At 43.0% G+C, this 21832-nt stretch overlaps 1 protein-coding gene across 1 annotated transcript in view; it reads right to left on the bottom strand.

Annotated features, from left to right (window-relative positions):
• POLR1A (RNA polymerase I subunit A) overlaps positions 1-21830 on the bottom strand; it is a 34270-nt gene extending 12440 nt beyond the window's left edge. Inside the window, exons 1-23 of the mRNA XM_061359762.1 lie at positions 21612-21830; positions 19796-20000; positions 17804-17953; positions 17617-17724; positions 16616-16701; positions 16399-16508; positions 14952-15038; positions 13948-14050; positions 13090-13252; positions 11768-11941; positions 11404-11526; positions 10402-10629; positions 8855-9109; positions 8317-8508; positions 7527-7670; positions 6905-7088; positions 5464-5546; positions 5194-5352; positions 4764-4862; positions 3714-3866; positions 3439-3521; positions 2620-2785; positions 1629-1850 (exon numbers count right to left, since the gene is read on the bottom strand). Of these exons, the coding sequence (XP_061215746.1) occupies positions 1629-1850; positions 2620-2785; positions 3439-3521; positions 3714-3866; positions 4764-4862; positions 5194-5352; positions 5464-5546; positions 6905-7088; positions 7527-7670; positions 8317-8508; positions 8855-9109; positions 10402-10629; positions 11404-11526; positions 11768-11941; positions 13090-13252; positions 13948-14050; positions 14952-15038; positions 16399-16508; positions 16616-16701; positions 17617-17724; positions 17804-17953; positions 19796-20000; positions 21612-21688 (3354 nt within the window). The 5' untranslated portion in view covers positions 21689-21830. The remainder of the gene's footprint in view (positions 1-1628; positions 1851-2619; positions 2786-3438; positions 3522-3713; positions 3867-4763; positions 4863-5193; positions 5353-5463; positions 5547-6904; positions 7089-7526; positions 7671-8316; positions 8509-8854; positions 9110-10401; positions 10630-11403; positions 11527-11767; positions 11942-13089; positions 13253-13947; positions 14051-14951; positions 15039-16398; positions 16509-16615; positions 16702-17616; positions 17725-17803; positions 17954-19795; positions 20001-21611) is intronic.
• Between the last annotated feature and the right edge of the window lie 2 nt (positions 21831-21832).

Below are 21832 nucleotides of genomic sequence, written 5' to 3'. Positions count from 1 at the left end.
GGGTGAAACAGACTGGTTTATCCACAGGGAGACGAAACCCAACTACTACTGCTTTCAGCAGCAGTCAAACAATAGCAAAGGAGAAGATTACCTGTCTGAAACTTCAAGGTGTAACACAGCAAACAACTCAACTACAAATACGGTTTCCTTCATTTTCTGGTACTTTACACTTTTGATCCCAAATGACTTCAAGAGTCTTTACAAACAGTCTAACCATAATAGTGAAATACAGCCCTCTAAGAATCATTTTAACTTGGGAGTGAACCCCTTCAACATACTTAAATCTTTATTTCTGACTACCACCAGTAGCCTAAAGCTGGCATGACAAAGGAGCTTCTCTGATTTGCAGTTCATACAATCACAGAATGGTTTGGGTTGGAAGGGACCTTAAAGCTCACCCAGTTTCAACTCCCTGCCGTGCGCAGGGACATCTCCTACTAGATCACTTTGCTCCAAGCCCCATCCAACCCCAACAGTCCAGCAGAGACTATTATTTAAGATAGCCTGCATCTTTCACACTGACCAGTTTTATTTCTGTTCCTCAGTCTTTAAGTAATGTTTCAAACATTGTGTTTAATAAAGGAGAAAGTTAATACCTACTTAAAAGGAAAAATCAATACAGAAAATAAGCTAAACCTCTCTCTTATATGCCTTGCTTCTCACTGATGGATGAACTAGCTTGTGACATGAAAGTCTGTCCACTGAGCTTTAGAATATACTAAGACAGAAGGTTTCCCAAAGAAGTGGTTAATACTCCATCCCTGGCAGTGTTCAAGGCCAGGCTGGACAGAGCATTGGGAGATATGGTCTCAAGTGAGGTGTCCCTGCCCATGGTGGCGGGCTGGAACTGGATGATCTTAAGGTCCTTTCCAGCCCAAACCATTCTGTGATTTTATGGTTCTATGTATCTATATCTACCCATCTACTGAAAGACAAAATGAACAACCAGTAATGAATCACCCAGCTAAACTGTACTAAATATTATCAGACGTACCAACAGCAACACAAATTCAGCATAGCTGAATAAATGAACCAGTGATTAGGCAGAGCATTTGCAGACATGCTCACAGTATCTCAACACCTTCAATGTGGAGTTTCATGCCAACTGTCCATGTTCTACTCGGGTAAATTCCTTGTAAAAGCAAGGCCATGAAGCAGCACCTGTTTTCATTCTGGGTTCATACAGATAATCTTCATTAGAAGCCAGAACATATGGATTAGTGCCCTAATGTTCAAGAGGCTTACGCAAGAGTACTTTTTTGACACCCTAGGCAGCTTGGATTTGATCTTTGTATTTAAATAGGCTCTCATCTGGCTAGCAGGTGTGTGTCCATCTAAGAGAGATAATTCTGTGTCCATGAGGATAACTCAAACAACACAGCACTAAACAAACAACAACAATCACCAGAAACCACCCACAACCATGGGCTGGTTTTAAAACCAGTTTTAATTCTGTTTTTGGCCTCTGCCCTCACACTGGTACCCAGAGACTTCAATAAACGAATCTCAGCTTCATCACCCACAGAACTGACACAGGACTCCTTCAGAAGACAGCTTGTGTAGTTAGACCATGAAACACTCTGCAACTTGTTTAAAGAGCTTGGTGAATTCAACTGCTTCTGTGTTACCTGTAAAGTAGCAGCATCTCTTCCATTTTTGATTTCAACCCCTGGAATCTGTGCTTTTACACTTGCCATTTTCTTTTGGGAAAACATCAGAAAACCTCCTTCTCTTTGCACTGAGTTTTGGTGCTTGGCTCGCCACTTTTTGATGGCTTTGAACTGCTGGCTAGCTTGGTGAGACTCCATCCTTGATAAAGCTTCATCCAGATGCTTTGTCTTCTGGATTACCTGTAAGAAAGTTATCTGTATGATTATATGAAAGACAAACAGCATTCAGAGTGTATACTACAGAAAACAACTTTATACCATCATTATTCTTCTCTCTATGCTCATTGTAGCCGAAAAAGCAAAGCAAACTGAAAAGGTCATCTGCTGCCACTCAGAATGTTCAGCTGCTGCAAAGCAACTTTCAAAACTGATTTTCAACCAGAGAAAAAAGTTATGTGATAATTGTTATTCTTTAATAAGCAGTGATGCTACTGGTAAAAGGAAGTTACTCAAACCTGATAGACTGAAGAGTAAAGTCTAAGAATCACAGCCTAAGCTGGAAAGGACCTTAAGATCATCCAGTTCCAACCCCCTGCCATGAGCAGGGGGGATTCACACTAGACCATATCACCCAAGGCTCTGTCCAGCATAGCCTTGAACACTGCCAGGGGTGGAGCATTCACCACTTCTTTGGGTAAGCTGTTCCAGCACCTCACCACCCTCACAGTAAAGAACTTCTTCCTTATATCTAAATCATGTGTGTTGAATCCAAATGCAGACTTAGGACAGGGAAAGGGCTTGGTTCTCTGCTGAAATTGGACTGCTTAAATCATGCCACAGACTTAACATTCATTTTCATACTTTGGATACAATGGCAAATAAAAACAGGTTAGTCTGAGAGTGACTGAGAGAAACAACTATGCCATGGGATCTCTAACAGCTATGCCAGATGTTAACTGTGCATTTCAGTCTTCCCCTTCACCCCATAAGCATACTTCAGATGTTCTACCTCATAGTTTTCTGCAATGAAAGGAAACTGCTTGGGTTGTAAGAACTGAGTTTTAGGGATATCAAGCCCATCTTCTCCATACAGAAACTGCACCACACTGCCATCACTATCTCGTACAGTCAGGTCATACTGAACAACCAGTCCTTCCAAATGCTTTATGATACACCTGTCTCAGAAGAAAACAGAAAAGAACATACAAATTTAAACCCCATTAAGAGGATACAAAGCAACAAGGATGACATAACTCTAACGTGAAAAACACTGTTTTCATTAAGATATGATTCTGATTCTATTCTATATTAAGTGCACTGATGAGGAATTCTGGAAGCCAAAAATCACATAGACACGACACACAAGTGAGATGCGCAATGATATTGCAAAGCCTTCTGCATGCTGCTTCCTGCAGTTTTCTTGGACTGAAATGACTTAAAATGCAACAGCAAATTACTCTCCATCTCTGCTGTCACTCCTGAATAGTTGTCTGAAAGAAGGGCGCATCCCTCCTTTAGAATCCCCCACTACCCTCTGAAACAAGTAAAACTTTCCATCTACTTGAGGCCAAGACAAAGTAGAGTTGCCTGAAATGTGTACATTTTCACTTGTACCAGGAAAAAAAGTTTCTCCAAAAGGAACTTTTGGAGAAGTTGCTGCTGTGTTCCAAAGGTAAGTTAGAGATGATGACGTTCTCCTTGATCTAGTTCTCTAGCAAGTCAGCCTGTCCTGGGCTCAGTATTAAGCCACTTTCTGAATTCAACAAAATCCCTATCAACCAACCAACAAGACCTGTTAAAGGCTCAAATCCCAAAGCAAACCTCTTACCTTTGTAGGTACCCAGAGCGGCTGGTTTTGACAGCTGTATCCACAAGCCCTTCCCTGCCAGCCATGCAGTGAAAGAAGAATTCCTAAACAGAAGCACAAACCCATCAGCATCCTGCTCAGAAGCACACCAAGACTAGCAATCTATGTTCTTTCTCAAACACTACATATGAAAGTAGGGTGAACAAACTCAACTGATCTATAACTGCAGACACTCTCTATTAAAATACCAAGATTTAAGTAACTTTCAGTATAAGCAGCAGCAGTATTGAACTTACAGAAGGTTTGATGCCAGTGAGAAACCTGCCAGTCACAAATCCTCCTGAGCTAGGGGAAAAATCGTAAGGCTGGAAACATGGCAGGGATTTGCCAGATGCCATCAGTGGGGGTCTTCGCCCTTCCAACTCAATCTGGCCCAGCAAGCAAGAAATCTGAATGTGAAAAGATAAAAAGGAAACATCACTTTTCCATCCAGCTGTTTTCTCTCTGAAGTTCAAGAACTGCTCTTGAAAAACATAGTAAAAAGCATTAAAATGTTCCCTAAATATACTTTAAATGTTGACATGCTTGTTCAATGTTCTTGCTACTACTGGGCAGAAAAGACATGTAGATCTCATCCAGTGGTTTTAAGTTATTTCAACTCCTTGACTCATCCTCAGTATTTCCATTCTCATTCTGTATGTTCATTTGAATATAAAGAGATGTGAAACTGAAAATAACAGATATTTTTTAGGTCCTACATTCCCCCCCATCACATCTCAGCAGCAGTGTACTAAGAACAGAAAAACCCAAAACAAAACCCTCTCTTAAGCTTTGGTCACTCTCTCTCAGAGGCAGAATCTTTAGATGGCCTTTTTATAGAGTGTTTCTTGCCTGGGGTCTGTGTTGCAGAAAGCAAAATGAAAAAGCATCCTTGCCATTTCTAACAAAATGAAAGCAAGATTTAGTTCCTGTTCAGTAGTGGGAGAAGGGAACAGAAGGGTCAGTTTCCAACAGAGGTCAGGAAAAGTTATTACTCCTGTAGTAGATTTCTTTGTACAATCCACATCATTTCTTCTAGAAAGAAGGTCTGCTGTTGCTATAAATCCCAATGTACTGAGAACTACCTTCAAAACAGAAGGTTACAATAGACACTGACTCCTCCATCACCCACTGAAGTCTTTATTACATTCTTGTAATGTTTTGCCATGCCAAAAGCCTGTATTCCCAAAGCCCAGAATAAAAAAAAAGCTGCTTTGGTATGAAGATATCCACACAAAAGCTTCTCAACAGCTTATATTCTAGGACAAATCACATCAACAAATACAGCTGCTAAGTGCTCTCATTACCTGCATTGTATTTACAGTGGATCCTTTGGCTCCTGACTGTACCATCAACTGCAAATTGTTCTCTGGAAAGCTCCTGTGGAGACCAAGGGGCATACAAACCTAAAGAGTTGTGGTGGGGTGAAGGGAACAAAACCAAACCATTACTGATAAAATAAGAAATCAAAGCAATTCCTGTTGAAGGCTTTAAAAAAGGGAAACAGTGAATAATCACAACCATTCCTATTGATAAGTTCAAAAGTGTCTTGAATATTAAACCCTCTTCCCATTCAGGGAAGATAAGGTAGCGATGGTGAGGCAGTATGTGAAGCCTTGTGCTGGGGACAGATGGAAAGCTTCAGCCTCCATAAGAGTCAGGCACCCCTCATAGACATTACATTAGCTCAGTAAGCCTCCAAACAAGATTAGTGTACACAGATGCCTTGATGCCAACCTTGTTAACTTCATTGTTGTAATTGTTTACTTCCTCCTTGAATTTCAGATCAACCATGTTAAAATCCCTCTGGTCTTTGCAGAGATGGGCATCCTGCCACTTCCCCTGGACCTCCTCACTTGATGCTGTTTCTGGCAAATTAAGAGCAGCTCGAACAGCCTGGAAGTAAAAAAAAATGGGGGTGTTAGGTGCTAAGCAGGAGTGATTAAACAGGGCAGGACTTCAAACAGTTTTAATTATAGAGGGAAAGAAACTGTGCAAGACGCTCACTTCAATGCCACGCTGGCTTGACTTCTCAATGATTTTGTGTCTTTTACGGTCTGCTTCAGGTTTAACCAAAATATCTTCAATCCCTGTTAAGGAAGACAGAAAGAGCACACAATGATGTCAGCTGAAAAAGAATTAAGGGAGGAAACACACTTGGTGGATTTGGAAAGCGAAGAGCTGGAAAAGAAAGTCACAAGTAAAGATACGGTAATTGTTAAACTGCAATTTGAGAAGGAAAACAAAGATTTTTTAGGGAGAAGGCATAGGCTATCAAAACCCCATGCAACATCAACTAAGCTTAGCATTAAGGGTGCAAAATCAACTCCCTAACTTAAGAAGTCTTAACTTTAACAACATCTATAAAATCTTAATCAGTGCACTTGCACAAATGTGTTCCAGGCAAAACTCATCAAACTGGTGTTCCTCTTCCATCCACTTCAAGCTTCCCATTAGATGACATTTCCTAGCTTTCTTAAAAGGGTAAACTAAAAATAAAGGTCTTTGTGATGACAGGACCAGGAGCACAACAGTTTAGAACAAATGAAAGATTGGAAGCCGGAATGCTGTAAGCTATTTGTAAGGAAGGAGTCTTGCAAAAGTCACTAAAATGGTCACTAAAATGGCTGGAGCATGCACTGGATGAGGCTGAAAGATGTGTTTGTCCTTCAAAGATACAAGGAAATAAAACTTTCTTCAACAGGAAAAGAAATGTTGACAATGCACATGATCAAATGCTGGCCAGGGATGCAGGGAGGTGGTACAGTCATTATCCCTGGAGATATTCACAATTTGAGTGGACACAGCCCTGCACAAGCTCCTCTGGCAGCACTTGCTTTGCACAGGGAGCTGTGTTAGGTCACCTCCAGGGGTTCCTCCCAGGTTAAGTGTACAGCAGTTGCAGGAGGACAAGTGGGACACACTACTAGTGAGCTACACGCACCTTTGCAAAGCAAAGGAGTATATGGTCCTGCCACATGCTCCTCTATCTTCACTCTTTCTGCCCACCCCTGCTCTCCTTTTCTTACAACCTTGTCTCTTGTACTTTATCTCCTTCTGCTGAACCTTATTTATCTCATCCCAAAGTCTTATTTTGCTCAGTCTCAAATCATCTTCACCAAATCCCACACTCCTGCTCCAGTTCCACTTCTCTCTTCCTGATGTTTTAGCTACCTAGTGATCCCAGGCTCACTCCTGAGTAGTTTTTCACCCTGGCTCTCAAGACATATTTTATGTGCCTTACAGTCAATTAATCACCTTCTTCATTTCAAATGATCTCCTTCCCTTTCCCTTGGCTAACAGCAGTCTGTTGGTTCCCCACTACTGCTGCCTACCAGTTGACTGTGTCTGAGTTAAGTGATCATAACTCTAAATGATCAAAAGCCAATTTTATATGTCAGGAGGTGCTGCACTACAGCACTGCTGAATTAGTCCTTGTGTTACTCACCCATTGTAAATCCTCTGTACAGCTGCAGATAAGCAGTAAAGAGACGTCCTAGGCACGTTAGCACCTTCCCACTAGTTTCACCCCCATAGATTTCATAGCAACAGTGGACCAGGCCATAGGCAGAGCTGCCAAAGTGAGCTTTGTCCAAGACTCCACACAGTAATTCCCCTTTTCTGATAATAACCTGAAAAATAAACCACAGCTATTCAGGAAAACAGGAATTTTGATCTTATTGTGATATCTACACGTTTTTCTGTGTAATCTACATTAACATAGCTTTAAGCTGAAGAAGCCCACATGTTGAAGAACAGTTAAATATGGTCAGATTATCTGCACTTCCAGAATTGATAGCAGAAATAAGACTTCTAACACCATCTGCATTTTTCCTCCTATAAAGTCAAACAACAAAGACACATGGGTCTAACAAACCCAGATGGAATCTGTATCAGTCAGGATCAAAACAGTTTCTCCTGACCTCCCACACCTATCCTCTAACCATCACCTTCTGGCAGGAACTGTTGCTGAACATCTGCTTTTAACCTTCCTCTGTTCCCATTCCTCCATTGTACATACAATTTTATCACAGTACAGCCCAAGCTCCACAGCTGCTGCCCCAGCATACCTGAGACTCACACATGGAATCAAGATTCAGACATGTGTTTGCAGGTCCCTTTACCCAGGCTCTTCCACCAATCTTGGCCTTCCCAGTCAGATTCAGTGGGATGTGGTTTTCTGGGATGGTGTTTATTAACAATGTAGAAACAACCTACAAAGAAGCAGGAAGAGTAGCAAGAACTATTTATTTCCTATCTTCCCTTCTCCATGTAAAGAATTTGACATAGAAGCGTCCTATACATATCCTCTCCATTGATAGCAAAGCTTTGAAAGCTTGGAATCTGAATTTATAGGGCAAGAATACCCTCTTCCTACTCTAATGTCACTCTAATGTGACATAATTATTCAGAAATGTAATACTTGGATTGAATGTTAAACTCCCTTTAATAGTAGAAAATGAAGCAGTCACTTCTCAGATATTACATCAACATAATGATGACCTCAACCGAAAAGTCAAATGCCAGAATATTCACCTACACTCTTTAAGTTCAGAGATTTAAGTGCATTGATTGGCATAACCTAGTTTACTCTGACCAACAAATACTTTCTCTGCTTCCATGCCTGTAAGAAGCAGCATTATGCTTTTATCTGCTGCAGGGCAACAAGTTAAAGTACTATTCAAATTCACCTTAACTGAAAGATGACTTTCATGGCACAATAACACATAACAAGATCTATATGGTGTTGATTAGATGATGGGATAAGGCTTTTCACCCTCAGCAGCACTGGTTTTAACATTAGCATTCTGCTTCCTTTGGAACCAGCAGCATTCTTTAACCCAATGAATGATGAACTACCTGCTTTCCTGTCCATAACTGCTGTGGTTTCATAATGGCAGGAGGAAGCACTTTAATTCTCCCTTTTTTGTCTGTTAATCCTCGGTAAACAAGCTCCATGTATTGCTCTCTGGTGAAGAAGCAGCCCCGGATTGTCATGCTGACTCCAGAAATCATGTGATCCTGGATCAAGCCAGGAAGCGGCTTTCCATCCTAAAGAGGTTACAAGGAAAAAGGGTTGGAGAGGGTAAGTCATGTGCTAGCAGCTCCCAGAATGATCCCAGCTGGATAAAAGCACTGAAGTTATTTGCAAAGAACTCTTCATCACAGCACAGCTCTCTACTAAATCTCTTGTGGACATCGATATAAAAGGAATGAGGTTGTTTGGATGTGCTGGGCCTTCTTTAGACAAAGAGAACCACAAGTGAAGACAGAACAGAAAGCAGGAATAAATTTCAAACCCAGAAATCTTATCCTCATTAGACAAAGCCAATCAAGCAAACAACCAACATCAAAGTGATTCCAGGTAGGAACAGATTTATCTGCCAGTATTCCTTACCTTTGGGACCAGATACTGCTCATCAGTAAAGGCTAAGGTGTAAGCTTCTGCTCTGCCCAGCTCACTCTGTGGGAAATGGGCATTCATTTCATCCCCATCAAAATCAGCATTGTAAGCCTTGCAGTTGGCATAGTGAAGCCTCAGCACTTTCTCTCCAGGCAGGATTCGGGCCCGGTGAGCCTGAATGGAAGGTCTGTGAAGAGTGGGCTGGCGGTTCAGTAAAAGGACATCTCCATTTTTAATATGTCGACATACCTGCAAGGGAATTTTGGTTGCTGCTTATAAGGCATTTCCATGCATGCCTCTGGAAAGACAGCACCCTTAAGTATGCACAGACACTAACCACATTCTCTTAGTGTTAACATTCTGCTTTGTAAGCCTGCTCGCCCCTGAACACCCTCTACCCTTCACTAAACCACACTCTGAGGCTGCACATCCTCTACAGACCACAGTGATCAAAGCAAGTTAACAGCTTGCAAACCACACTCTACCAATCTCTCTTCTCCCTTGGCACTATAGGGATCACAGATTGAAAAGGAAAGAAAATGATGTCATTTGTAAATGAGAAAATAAGCTATTTAACCAATGCACACTGGGCTTGGTAATACCTGTCACCATACACCTCCCAATGGGTAGCCTAGAGTAAGGTAATACTACGACTCAGTAGCTGAAGCAGAGGCCAGGGATCTCCAACTTACAATTTCAGGTTTGAATACAACACAGTATATTCTTATCTAAAACTGAGACTCTCAAAATGGTCAACAGGAGCATGATAAGCTGTTTGTACAGTCAAAATACTGTTGGGTTTAGCTCTGTGACAGGTTCCGAGAGAACTGACATCACAGAAACACTCAGGCTTAAATACTGTATCTCTACCACATCTCTAGAGACAGGGGTATACATAACACTGTCAAGACTATTCCAATACCTATTCCTTCCAGTACTTAAAGGGGACCTACAAGAGAACTGGAGAGGGACTTTTTACAACAGCATATACTGATAGGACATGGGAAAATGGCTTGAAACTGAAAAAGGGGAGATTTAGATTAGATATTAGGAAGAAACCTTCTACTGTGAGGGTGATGAGGCCCTGGCACAGGTTGCCCAGAGAAGCTGTGGCTGCACCATCACCACCCTCACAGTAAAGAATTTCTTTCCTATATCTAACCTGAATCTCCCTTTCCAAGTTTGAACCCATCACCCCTTGTCCTGTCGCTACAGTCCCTGATGAAGAGTTCCTCTCCAGCATCCTTCAGATACTGGAAGGCTGTTCTGAGGTCTCCATGCAGCTTCTCTTCTCCAGGCTGAACAGCCCCAATTTTCTCAGCTATCCATGTGATATTCAGGATAGAAAAATGGTTTCTACCATTTAAAAAATATCAGCGTTTTTTCCTAACTTTCCTAACACCCCCAACTTTTTCTTGGCCACCTACTAAAGACAAGATAACTCTGCCCTGGGGGTCTTTGTGAGCAGGCCCATTGGAACCACAAGGACAAAAGCTACCACAGATGCAGGAGGGCTCTGACAAGCCCTCTGTCATACTCACAATCTTCAGCCCTGACTGGGGAGCACCTGAAGAAGGAGTGAGGAGCTGCTTAGCTATGGCTTCCCTCTGGGTCAGGCTGTTCGCACTCAACACTGTACGAGATCCATCCTCATTAATGACCATGGAGGCCCCAGGGTGAACCTTTGGGCCATTTATGACAGCCTGCCGCAGCTCTTTGACATTCCAGGGAGTGACTGGCTGGGGGTAAGTCAGTTTGGTAGCAAACACCTAGGGAGGAAGGAAAAGAGGTGAGACGTTGTTCAACTTTGGCTTAAAACAGTAGTAAGTCACCAATAAACCAGTGTCAAATGTTAACTCGTGCAATGTAAACACAAATTACTCTAAGCTCCTGGATGCATTGCCTCAATCTACTGTCATGCCAAATAAATACATTTCTGTTTGAAAATCCTCTACCATAAGAATAGAATTATGTCCTTTTTATGATTTTCTACTGCAGTAGAATTAGCAAGTAAAAAATGAAGGGATGATTTCAGATTCTATAGATGAACTGACAAATACAGGGAAAAAGGTGCGTTATCCTGAGGTCCACTGTTTGCAGACACGAAAGCAGAACAGATAATGTAATGCAAAACTCAAATTCAGGTTTGCTGTGGTTAAAAACCATTAAGGATGAATGAACTTGGTGATCTTATTATGGCTTTTTCTTAAGGCTGCCATACCTGTCACAAGATACACTGTACAATGACCACAGGAGAAACAGGATCTACTTATAAAGTTTGCACTAATTCATAATCCCAGGAAGCAAGTACAGCTTTTGCTTTTCTTTAATCCTCTTTCCCAAATGTGGTGTTCAGTATAACAGTAAGAATTTCCTGTTCTTCAATACTTTATTAACACAGAGCTATGACACACTGGGGAGGAAAGAGTCTAGAGGAATCAAAAAATCACTACATTTTCAGCTGCTTGCTAAGTAGCTGAGTGTTACAGTGCAGTTCAGTCCCCATCTGCACCAAAAAGAAACACTCCTTTGTTTATTCTTACCATAGGAATGCCAATCTCATTGGTACCAATGTACATATCAGGGCAAATGACTGATCGAGCAGCAAAATCCACGCGTTTCCCCATCATGTGCTTGCGGAACAGTCCTTCCTTTTTCTCCAAGAGCTTTGAGAACAGAAGTTAATGGTTAAAACATGAAAGCACATAACATCTGCTGCATCACTACAACATCTGTTTCATCTCTGTAATATCTGCAGACAGATTCTCCAGATATTTGTAATGAGTACCATGAAAATGCCTATGTACTAACCACAGTTATTCCACTCATTTCATATTCCATCAATTTCTTGTTTTAACTCTGTGACACACAGAGTCCAGAGTCTCCAAGATTCTGCCTGCTACCCACCTGACGAATACCAGGGAATTTTTCTGTCATTAGTTTGTCCATATCACTATCAAATACAATGTTGACATGGCTCTGAAGACGAATCCAAGCATTGTACAGCTTGTCTGCGATGCTCTGGCCTGGAATCATTGTCAGGACAGAATGGTCCAGAGGTTCATTATTCTCTCGTGTCTCCTACAGGAACAGAAATTAGAAACGCAGACTTAACAAAAAATGCCTTCTTTTTACTAGGCTGAAATGATATTAATTATATATTTTATTAGGCTGAAATTATATGTATTAAATAGCAAATGAAACAATGGCCACTATTTTGCACCTCATTCAAGACACTAAATAAATAAAAGAAAGCATTAACAATGTCAGCTCAACTTTCAAATGAATGCAACCAAGTACCCCAGGCTGTCAAGCTTTTACAAACTGATAGGAGATCTCCAAAGACCACAGCTACATATACCAGTGGGATTTCAAAAGATGATTCCTAACCCATCATTTCCTGGTGACAGTCTTCTTTCCAAACCAGATGTTACTGGTTAGTAAGTGCAGGCTACAAATCACTTTGCTACAAGAAAGTTTATTCTTAGATGACAATAATGTAAATCCAAGAGCTGTTATCACACACATCACTGTTTTAATAGTCTAAAAGTTGTTGAATCAGTCCCATCTGAAACACATTAAACTGTCACGTTTGAGAACATACCCCCACCTACTGGCCAAACGTTGAATGTTTTCAAACTGGTTTAAATTCAAGATGTAAATTAAGTTCAGGGGAAACTTAAGTCCAGTATAAAAGAACCTTCATTAGAACAACTGATGAACAAATAGGAAAAGAGGCACAGTTATTTACCACTATATGACCATCTCAACTGGTCAGTAGCAAACAAGCTTTGTTACTGATTAATTTGTGAATTTCTTGGTTCTATTTAGACATAAATAGTGAAAAACAACCACGATCACAACTGACTCTACTAGACATAGAAGACAAAGAGGTTTCCCCTTCCCATCATTTTTTAGTGATGAGATGACAGAAAAGTGTTATTGTGAGCTGTTCGTACAGTACGTATCTTATTCTCCTGTAACAGGAGCCCACTGTGTCTCATATACAGCAATCTAATACAAAATCCATTACTACAGGAGTCTGCATAAAATGTTCTTCCCTTTGCACCAGGTGGGTGAGCAGGAAGAGACACGGGAGGGCTGAATCTATGTAGAACCTCTTCAGCATTACACCGTCCAACTGTTACGGGAACAGTTTAAATAGGAGCCTACCTGAGTTCAACCCACACATCCAAAAAGCAAAGACTAATATAACCATCAACTCTTACTGTTTGGATTTGTTCTTCTGTGAGTTTTATTGGCTGGCATTTCTCCTTTGCCATGAAAACCAAGAGTTTCCGTATTATTCTGGCATCTTTCATGACAGCCTGCAGGTTCACAGTCTGACCATTTGTGAACAGTCGGTCTCCAACGCGATTTACGGGACGATACCTACAGCAGATCAAAATCACTTCAGAAGATTAAAGCCACTGAGAAGCAGCATGTTAAACCTCAAACATTCACAGAATCATTGAATGACTTGTGTTGGAAAGGACCTTAAGATCATCCAGTTCCAACTCCCCTGCCATGGCCAGGGACACCTCACACTAAACCATGTCACCCAAGGCTCTGTGCAACCTTGCCTTGAACACTGCCAGGGATGGAGCATTTACCACTTCTTTGGACAACCCATTCTAGTGCCTCACCATCCTCACAGTAAAGAACTTCTTCCTTATATCCAATCTAAACTTCCCCTGTTTAAACCAAGTCTTCTATGCATGAAAAACAACCCCTATAAACTAACAACATTTAAAAATGCATATATTCCACTGGGATAGCCATAAAAGAGGAATGATTCCTTAATAAGAAATTCCACCAGTATTATACAGTTACAGTATTCTGTAATGATTTCAAATATCAATACTAAAATACAATTTTTCATAATTAGTAGTTTAGTCCTTTAACAAACTCATTTAAGTTATAATGAAACTGATCATCATGCTGTGATTTTTAGTATTACGTATTTAACACTCAGTAACACATTAGCAGAGCAGTACCTGTAGTACAGGTGTTTGTACCTCCAACTCCTGCAAAAAGTATGTGCTAAACCCTGTGGTTTCTACAAAGGTTTAGGGGGAAAATTTTACCTTGAAGGTGGTACCACAAGTAGATCCAGAAAAAACATGTCTGGGCTGAACTCTGAACTCTCACCAGGATCCATCCCAGGGAAGAGATAACGCAAAAAGAAGCCTGAAAAGATACAATAAGGAAAGGTAAACTCATTTTCACTGTTATTTGTTTGTAAATCCAAACCCCCAGATTCGTACATGACACTGCTTTGTTTTTTTCCTGGCAACTGCAGACAGATTCAAAGTACAGGGAACTCAGAAGAGACCACTAAATATAGTCTCAGTCTTTAACCAGTGGGGAATCACAGAATCATGGAATGGTCTGGGTTGAAAGTGACCTTAAAGCTCATCCAGTTCCAACCCCTGCCACGGGCAGGGACACCTTCCACTAGAGCAGCTTGCTCCAAGCCCTGTCCAACCTGCCCTTGAACACTGCCAGGGATGGGGCAGCCACAGCTTCTCTGGGCACCCTGTGCCAGCGCCTCAGCACCCTCACAGGGAAGAGCTTCTGCCTAAGAGCTCATCTCAGTCTCCCCACTGTTAGGTTAAAGCCATTCCCCCTTGTCCTTTCACAACATGCCCTTGTCAAATGTCCCTCTCCAGCTTTCTTGTCAGCCTTGTCTTGCTGCTCTAAGGTCTCCTGAGAGCCTTCTCTTCTCCAGGCTGAACAAGCCCAGCTCTCTCAGCCTGTCTCCATAGGAGAGGTGCTCCAGCCCTCGGGGAATCCTTATGGCACTCTGCATTATGTTAGAGGCAGCACCCTGTGAGCATCAAATTCTCTACAAACACAATTGTGATTTGTGGGGAGCTACAATCTGGGAATAGCTCATCAAACTATTCACCAAATCCAGCTCCCTACAGTCACTAGCCACCAATCCTTCTGCCACACCATCTATTTTGCAGCCAGGAGCACTTAAGGCAAATGATAAAGACTTTGTAAGGAGTTCACGGGGGAACATTTGCAGACTTTGTCCACTAGATGATATAGAAACCAAAGTAACATTGCTCTTAACAACCATTACCTTCATTCTTCCACAGAGCCAGGATATTTTCCTTGGCAGTCATGGGTGTCAGGTATCCTCTCTTCCCCAACTGGCTTTCATCAATAACTGAAAGGTAATAAAAGGAATAATCAAAATAAATCTCTCTGGGAGGATGAAATGAACTAAAGAGCTTTTTCAGTATGGAAAAAATGAGCCACTTCTGTGACTAACGGATATCAGTATAAGTAATTGAAACAAAGCTCAGCTTTAACATCTGAAGCTTATGATCTGTTTGATTAATGGTGAGATGGACCCCTTCTTAAGTGATCTCATCCACTGCCCAACACAGAAATCAAGCGTCAGCCTGCCACTGGGGAACACAGAAGTGGGATTCAAGTATCACCAGTGAGATCAAGGTTCCCATGAAATACCCAACTGGATGAGACAATTGCAACACCAGCAAGCCATCTGTATTGTAAGTTAGAGTCTGGCTTAGCTGTATTTCAGCAAGGAAGGAAAACAAGCGGATTTGTGAGCAAAAAGCAGAAAGATAATTTTTATTAAACAAGCTGGAGACATCAAGTCTCAGTTTCCACTCCTGCAGCCAGCCCCTTGTGTCCCAGGGAAGCCAGAGCACGCAACTTGACAAAGAGCAATTCTCCCATGACCTCAGATGAAGTTTTCTATTCTTGCTTTGGCTAAGGTCCATAAATCCAGATTTTTCCACCCTGAAACTTCAATTCCCCATTCCTTCACATAGAAAACCTATCAATCCTTGAAACACAAAAGCAGCAACGGCAAAGTTAAAAGTACTTCCTCCAAGATTCAATCCAATGAGTGACCATGACAAAGCTTATGCAGAATGTATGTAACCGTATAGTCCATCCCATTTCAGAATATGTAGTACTTTGTGCAATTAATCAAGTGGTGTCACAGCCAGTGAGGACAGGCACAAGAAGGCAGGAGGGAGCAGAGACAGGACACCTGACCCAAACTAGCCAAAGGGGTATTCCATACCAAAGCACATCATGCCCAGTATATAAACTGGGAGGAGTTACCTGGAAGGGACGGATCACTGCTCAGGTTGGGTTGGGTATTGGTCAGCAGGTCGTGAGCAGTTGTGCTGTGCACCACTGCTGTCTGTTGAGGGTTTTTAGTTTTGTATCTCTTTTATCTCCCTTTCCATTCTTAGTAGTAGTAGTGTTAGCATTATATTGTACTTTAATTACTAAGCTGCTCTTATCTCAACCTATGGGTATTACCTTTGTTGTGATTCTCCTCCCCATCCCACTTTGGAGGGAGTGAGTGAGTGGCTGTGTGGTACCTAGCTGCCAGCTGGGGTTAAACCACGACACAGGTACTCCCCTTCTGCTGAGCTTCCTGGTTTATGTCCATTTTTGATAAAGGAGTCACAAGTGCATAGCTAGGAATTTTAAATACAGGAAGGTAAGTGCAAATATGCTTGAGAAGAAGACAAACATTTTACCTGCTGGCTCATCTGTAATGTCTTTTTGTCCTGACTTACGGTACACTGTAGAAGGATAGACTACTGTCAGCTTGCTGTTGTGCTCTTTTCGCACTAGTGATCTCCTAGATCTTCAAGGGAAAACAAGAAAACCAGGGAAGGTGGATAAAGTTAATACAAATGTTCACAATAGTTAACTTTACACCAGCTATTTACTTCCTCATGCAGTTAAACTTACTTGCAGCTTGGGCATTTCTTTGAATCCATGTGTGCTTTCCAGAACTGTGCTATTAGTTTATTTCTACACTCACAAACATTTTTGACCTGATAAAGAAGAAGGAAAAAACCCAACTTTAAAATAATGAAATAATAAATGAAGACATTTGATATGAAAAAAAATCATTAAAACATCACACAGTTACGTTCATTATCCACACAAACATGATGTAGTATCAATGAACACAAGTTCTTGTACTGATTTAATTCATGCCTTGATCCCTACTCTACTTCCATCACCTTCCCATATTTGCTGGAAACATACACCCCCCAGTGCTCACCATCCTCCTTTTTCAACTTATTTCAGAAACAGACTTTATTTTTCAAGGCAGTGATGAATTTTAAAGCTTTTCTCTAATGTGATTTAAGAAGATAAAAGATAGAGAAAAATTACTTCTGTATAATTTACACAGTGCTTAAGGTTAGCTCTGAAACCAGTGATTAAGGAATTAAACTTGGCTTATGAACAAATATGCTCCAGGATATTAGAACTTCAAGTATCTTCTTCACTAATATTTTCCTTTAACTAACAATGTGCATTAAACTGCATTTAAATGGATATCAAAAGTCAATTACAAAACTCTCTTGAAAAAGTGTGAGTAATCGTGCAGATTTGGTGGATGCAAGAGTGCTCCAAACAGCTGGAGCAACACACAGAGAACTACCAACATATACAGGTAATGTACTGACAGCAGTTTCACATAATTCTTATATGAAATTTACACCATAAAAACATTTCCCTACACAAACCATACTTTCCAGAAACCTAATAGTTAAACTAATAGGAAATAAAATCTTTTTAAGCTTAATTTCAGCCATTTCACTCCAAAAGTCCTCTAAGTACAACACAGTTCAGAACTCCATGACAAAATCTGGAGTCTACACAAAGACAGACTTTCTTGCACATCGCTATTTTAGGACAACAAAACCCAAGATCTCAGGAAAGGCACTGACTGTACTTACATTTGAACACTGGTCCTTTATTTGATAAGTCTGTAGTATTTCTTGGACGTGGCGATTTAACTCTTCTTCAATTTCTGAACCTGTTGCATCTACACATTGCTCTAAAAACTAAAAGAAAGAAAACAAATTGGGATAGCTCTACAGTTACAGGACCTTAAAAAGGAATGGGAAATTACACAGTACTTGCCCTGTTCAGAATGACTTCAAGATCATGGACAGCATGAAGCAGCCCTTTCTCCAGAACCTTCAGCTGACTCAGCAGTAAGTGAACCACAGCTCGAGTACATGTCAACATGTGACAATTTAAACAAGAACCTCGAATGAGGAGGTACAATTTCTGGAAAGAAAAGGGGGGGAAAACGTTACCCTGGTGTATTTCCTAGCTTGAACAGTATGCAAGCAGATTTGTTTAGATTTAAAGAAGGTGCTGCTATAATTGGGAAACCAGACTCATTAAACTTAATCATAAAGAACTGGACTAGGGAAAAGAAATAATTCTTACAACCACACAAATTCATATGCAAAACATCATCTGTAGGCAAACTATCTGCAGCCTGTCTAAATAACAGATACAAGAAAAGCCTTTCATATCTACAGCAACTCTGGGACCAAAGCTGCTCTTACACAGCACTGTGATTACAGAATCTAATGGTTTGTGCTAGCTCTATAAAAGACAATGTGGTACCCAAAACTCAACACTAGTGAAATGAAAGGTTCTGGTCACTAGTACAGTTCTGGTGTCCTCAACATAAAAAGGACATGGATCTGTTGGAACAAGTCCAGAGGAGGCCACGAGGATGATCAGGGAACTGGAGCACCTCCCATATGAAGATAGGCTGAGGAAGTTGGGGCTGTTCAGCCTGGAGAAGGCTGCATGGAGACCTCATAGCAGCATTCCAGTATCTGAAGGGGGCTTGGACTATTCATTAGGGACTGTAGTGATAGCACAAGGGGTAATAGGTTAAAACTTAAACAGGGGAAGTTTAGATTGGATCTAAGGAAGAAGTTCTTTACTGTTAGGGTGGTGAGGCACTGGAATGGGTTGCCCAGGGAAGTTGTGAAGGCTCCATCCCTGATGGTGTTCAAGGCCAGGTTGGAGAGAGCCTTGGGTGACATGGTTTAGTGTTAGGAGTCCCTGCCCATGGCAGGGGTGTTGGAACTTGATGATCTTACGGCCTTTTCCAACCCTAACTATTCTATGATTCTACTATCAGCGCCCCTCAAGATTCTTCATGCAACCATATTCTCCTCCAGCTCTGGGAGATCAGTGATTTTTATTATGCAGCATAGCTCTGCACACAACTGAAGGCTGGAATTACTCCTACATGATTTTATTCCTTGGTGAAATACAAGTATTTTACTGCAAAGGTGGGACAAGACTAGAAGTGGGATGAAACTCGTACTAACTTCAGTCTTCTGAAAGTGAGGGGTTAGTCTCAACTGGCAGCCTATGTAGGAGCCAGCTACTGTGAACAGGGAGACCAGCCCCTCAGGAGGGAAATTCATCACAGCTCAGCTTCCTGTTACAGGCCAGATGAACCTTCCTCTCCAAATAGCCCCACTCCTCAAACTCCAGAAAGAGCTAAAAACTACAATCAGATTAGACCACAGAATCACAGAATGGTTTGGGCTGAAAGGGAAATTAAAGCTCATCCAGTTCCAACCCCTGCCATGGGCAGGGACACCTTCCCCTAGAGCAGCTTGCTCCAAGCCCCTGTGTCCAACCTGCCCTTGAACACTGCCAGGGATGGGGCAGCCACAGCTTCTCTGGGCACCCTGTGCCAGCGCCTCAGCACCCTCACAGGGAAGAGCTTCTGCCTAAGAGCTCAGCTCAGTCTCCCCTCTGGCAGGTTCAAGCCATTCCCCTTGTTCTGCCCCTACAGGCCCTTGTCCCAAGCCCCTCTCCAGGTTTCCTGCAGCCCCTTTAGGCACTGGAGCTGCCCTAAGGTCTCCCTTTAGGGAGCCTTCTCTTCTCCAGGCTGAACCAGCCCAGCTTTTTCAACCTGTCCTTATAGGAGAGCTCCTCCAGCCCTGAGCATCTTCATGGCCCTTCAAAATAAGACAAATCCTATCCTTACAGCCAAGAATCCTTTCATATTTACAAGATGACCCTTTGAAAAAACACCCACATGAAGCACTTCAGTGAAATGTGCAGTCTGCCCATCCCCAGCATACATACATCAAAAAACAGGGGGTTGTAGACAGTCAGGGGCAGCTCTATATGGCCAAAGTGACCAGGGCAGTTGCTGAAGTTCTGCATGCAAGTCGCACACACTTCTCTGGAGTCTGGAGGTCCCAAAGCCAAGTCGTAGAGCCCGTTAACAGCTGGACTCCCGACACTGTCCAAGTACTGAGGATTTGTTATGGGTTTTACACTCAGCTTCCTGAAGTTGGGAGAAAAGAACAAAAATCAGTGGCAGCAATGTGATATGCACTTGAATGACACAACGAGCTTTGACATTTTGTATTTATGTGATTTTTATTGATGAAAACATCTTTTTGAGGGCATTTTACATACGCAGTGGGAATTTCTGTATATTGATTTCATTGTCTGAGTACATTCATACCACAGCAAATACTTTTATACCTTTAGCCATGCTTTAGAAGTGATTTTGTCTGTATATCCTCTCAAGCAGTGATACAGGTATAACAAAACACCTTGATGTTGGGAGCTGCATGTCCTTGACAATACAGGTACAGACACTGCACCACCACTAAAGAAATGGTGACAGCTCTCTAGAACTCCAAGAGACAACGTGCTGAGAAAAGCCCAAAAACCCCATCTGAAGCAAAAATCCCAGCTCTGCCATACTTACACTGGCATTAAATGCCTGAACATTTTCCCACTGCTGAAACCAAGTGAGGTCTGTTCTGTAACAGGACACTCCGGATCAGATCCCAGGCCAGGTTTCCCGGAGCATGCCCACCAAGGAACAAGCCCAGTCTTACCAGTACAGGGCTCCTCCAGGCTCTGGGGCTGGTGCTGAGGCGCCAGCATGGGGGGAAGTGAACACACCCCCTCAGGGGAGACCCCCCCAGGAGCAGCACAGACTTTGCCATCATGAAGTGAGCTTATGCTGCACCTCACAGCCTCTGTGAGCACATGGAAGTGCTTCTGCTTCTCCTTCCAGATTTGGAAAGTGATCGTCCTCCTGTACTGGGCACTGGCGAGGCTGCACCTCGAATTCTGTGCTCAGCTCTGGGCCCCTCACTACAAGAGAGACATTGAGGGGCTGGAGTGGGGCCAGAGAAGGGCACAGAGCTGGTGCAGGGCCTGGAGCACAAGTGTGATGGGGAACGGCTGAGGGACCTGGGGGGTTCAGTCTGGAGAAGAGAAGGGTCGGGGGGGACCTGATCGCTGCCTACAACTGCCTGACAGGAGGATGGAGCCAGGAGGGGCTGGGCTCTGCTCCCAAGGAACAAGGGATGGGACAAGAGGAAACGGCCTCAAGCTGCACCAGGGCAGGTTTAGATGGAGCTGAGGAACAATTCCTGCCCCAGAGGGTGCTCAGGCATTGGAACAGGCTGCCCAGGGCAGGGCTGCAGTCACCGTCCCTGCAAGTGTTCAAAAACCGTGCAGACAAGACCCTGAGTGACACGGATTAGCGGTGGCCTCGGCAGTACTGGGGTGATGGCTGGACTTCAAGAACGTAAAGGTCTTTTCCAGCCTAGATGGTTCTACGATTGTAAGATTTTAAGTGGAAACACTCCCCTCGACTTCACTGTCAGCGAGGAGCTCTGCTGAGAGAGGCAGACAGGCCGCCTTGTCTCCTCACAGCCCCGCTTCCTCAGCCCCCCACCAGAGCCCGTACACCCCCCTTGCCGCCATCCTAGAAGGCCAGGGCACAGCCGGACTACACATCCCAGCAGGCCCTGCGCCTTCAGCCCGCTGAGCCTCCCAGCGCTCCGCCGCACGGCACGCCGGGAGTTGTAGTCCTCAGCGGCACCCAGGTGGCGAGGACCGCGGACAACGCAGCGCCTGCCGTGTTCCTCACCTGATCTCCTCGGCCGTGTACATCCCGAAGGAGAGCCCGACCAGCCGCCGCCACGGCACCACTTTCGGCTGCCTCATGGTGAACAAACGAGTCCCCCCGGCCGACACTTCCTCACTGTCTGCAGGCAGACGCCACAGAAGGCACCACGCGGCCCCGGCGGGCGGGGGCAAGCGAGGCCGGGTGCTACCACTGTCGCGGAGGGGAGGCCTCTCCCCAGCACT

Source organism: Neopsephotus bourkii, unplaced genomic scaffold (genome assembly GCF_033783945.1).
Source record: "Neopsephotus bourkii isolate Nb327-2 ecotype Australia unplaced genomic scaffold, CSIRO-AGI_Nbou_v1 NB_994, whole genome shotgun sequence".
NCBI lineage: Eukaryota > Metazoa > Chordata > Aves > Psittaciformes > Psittacidae > Neopsephotus > Neopsephotus bourkii.
This window is presented reverse-complemented; position numbering and strand designations above follow the sequence as displayed.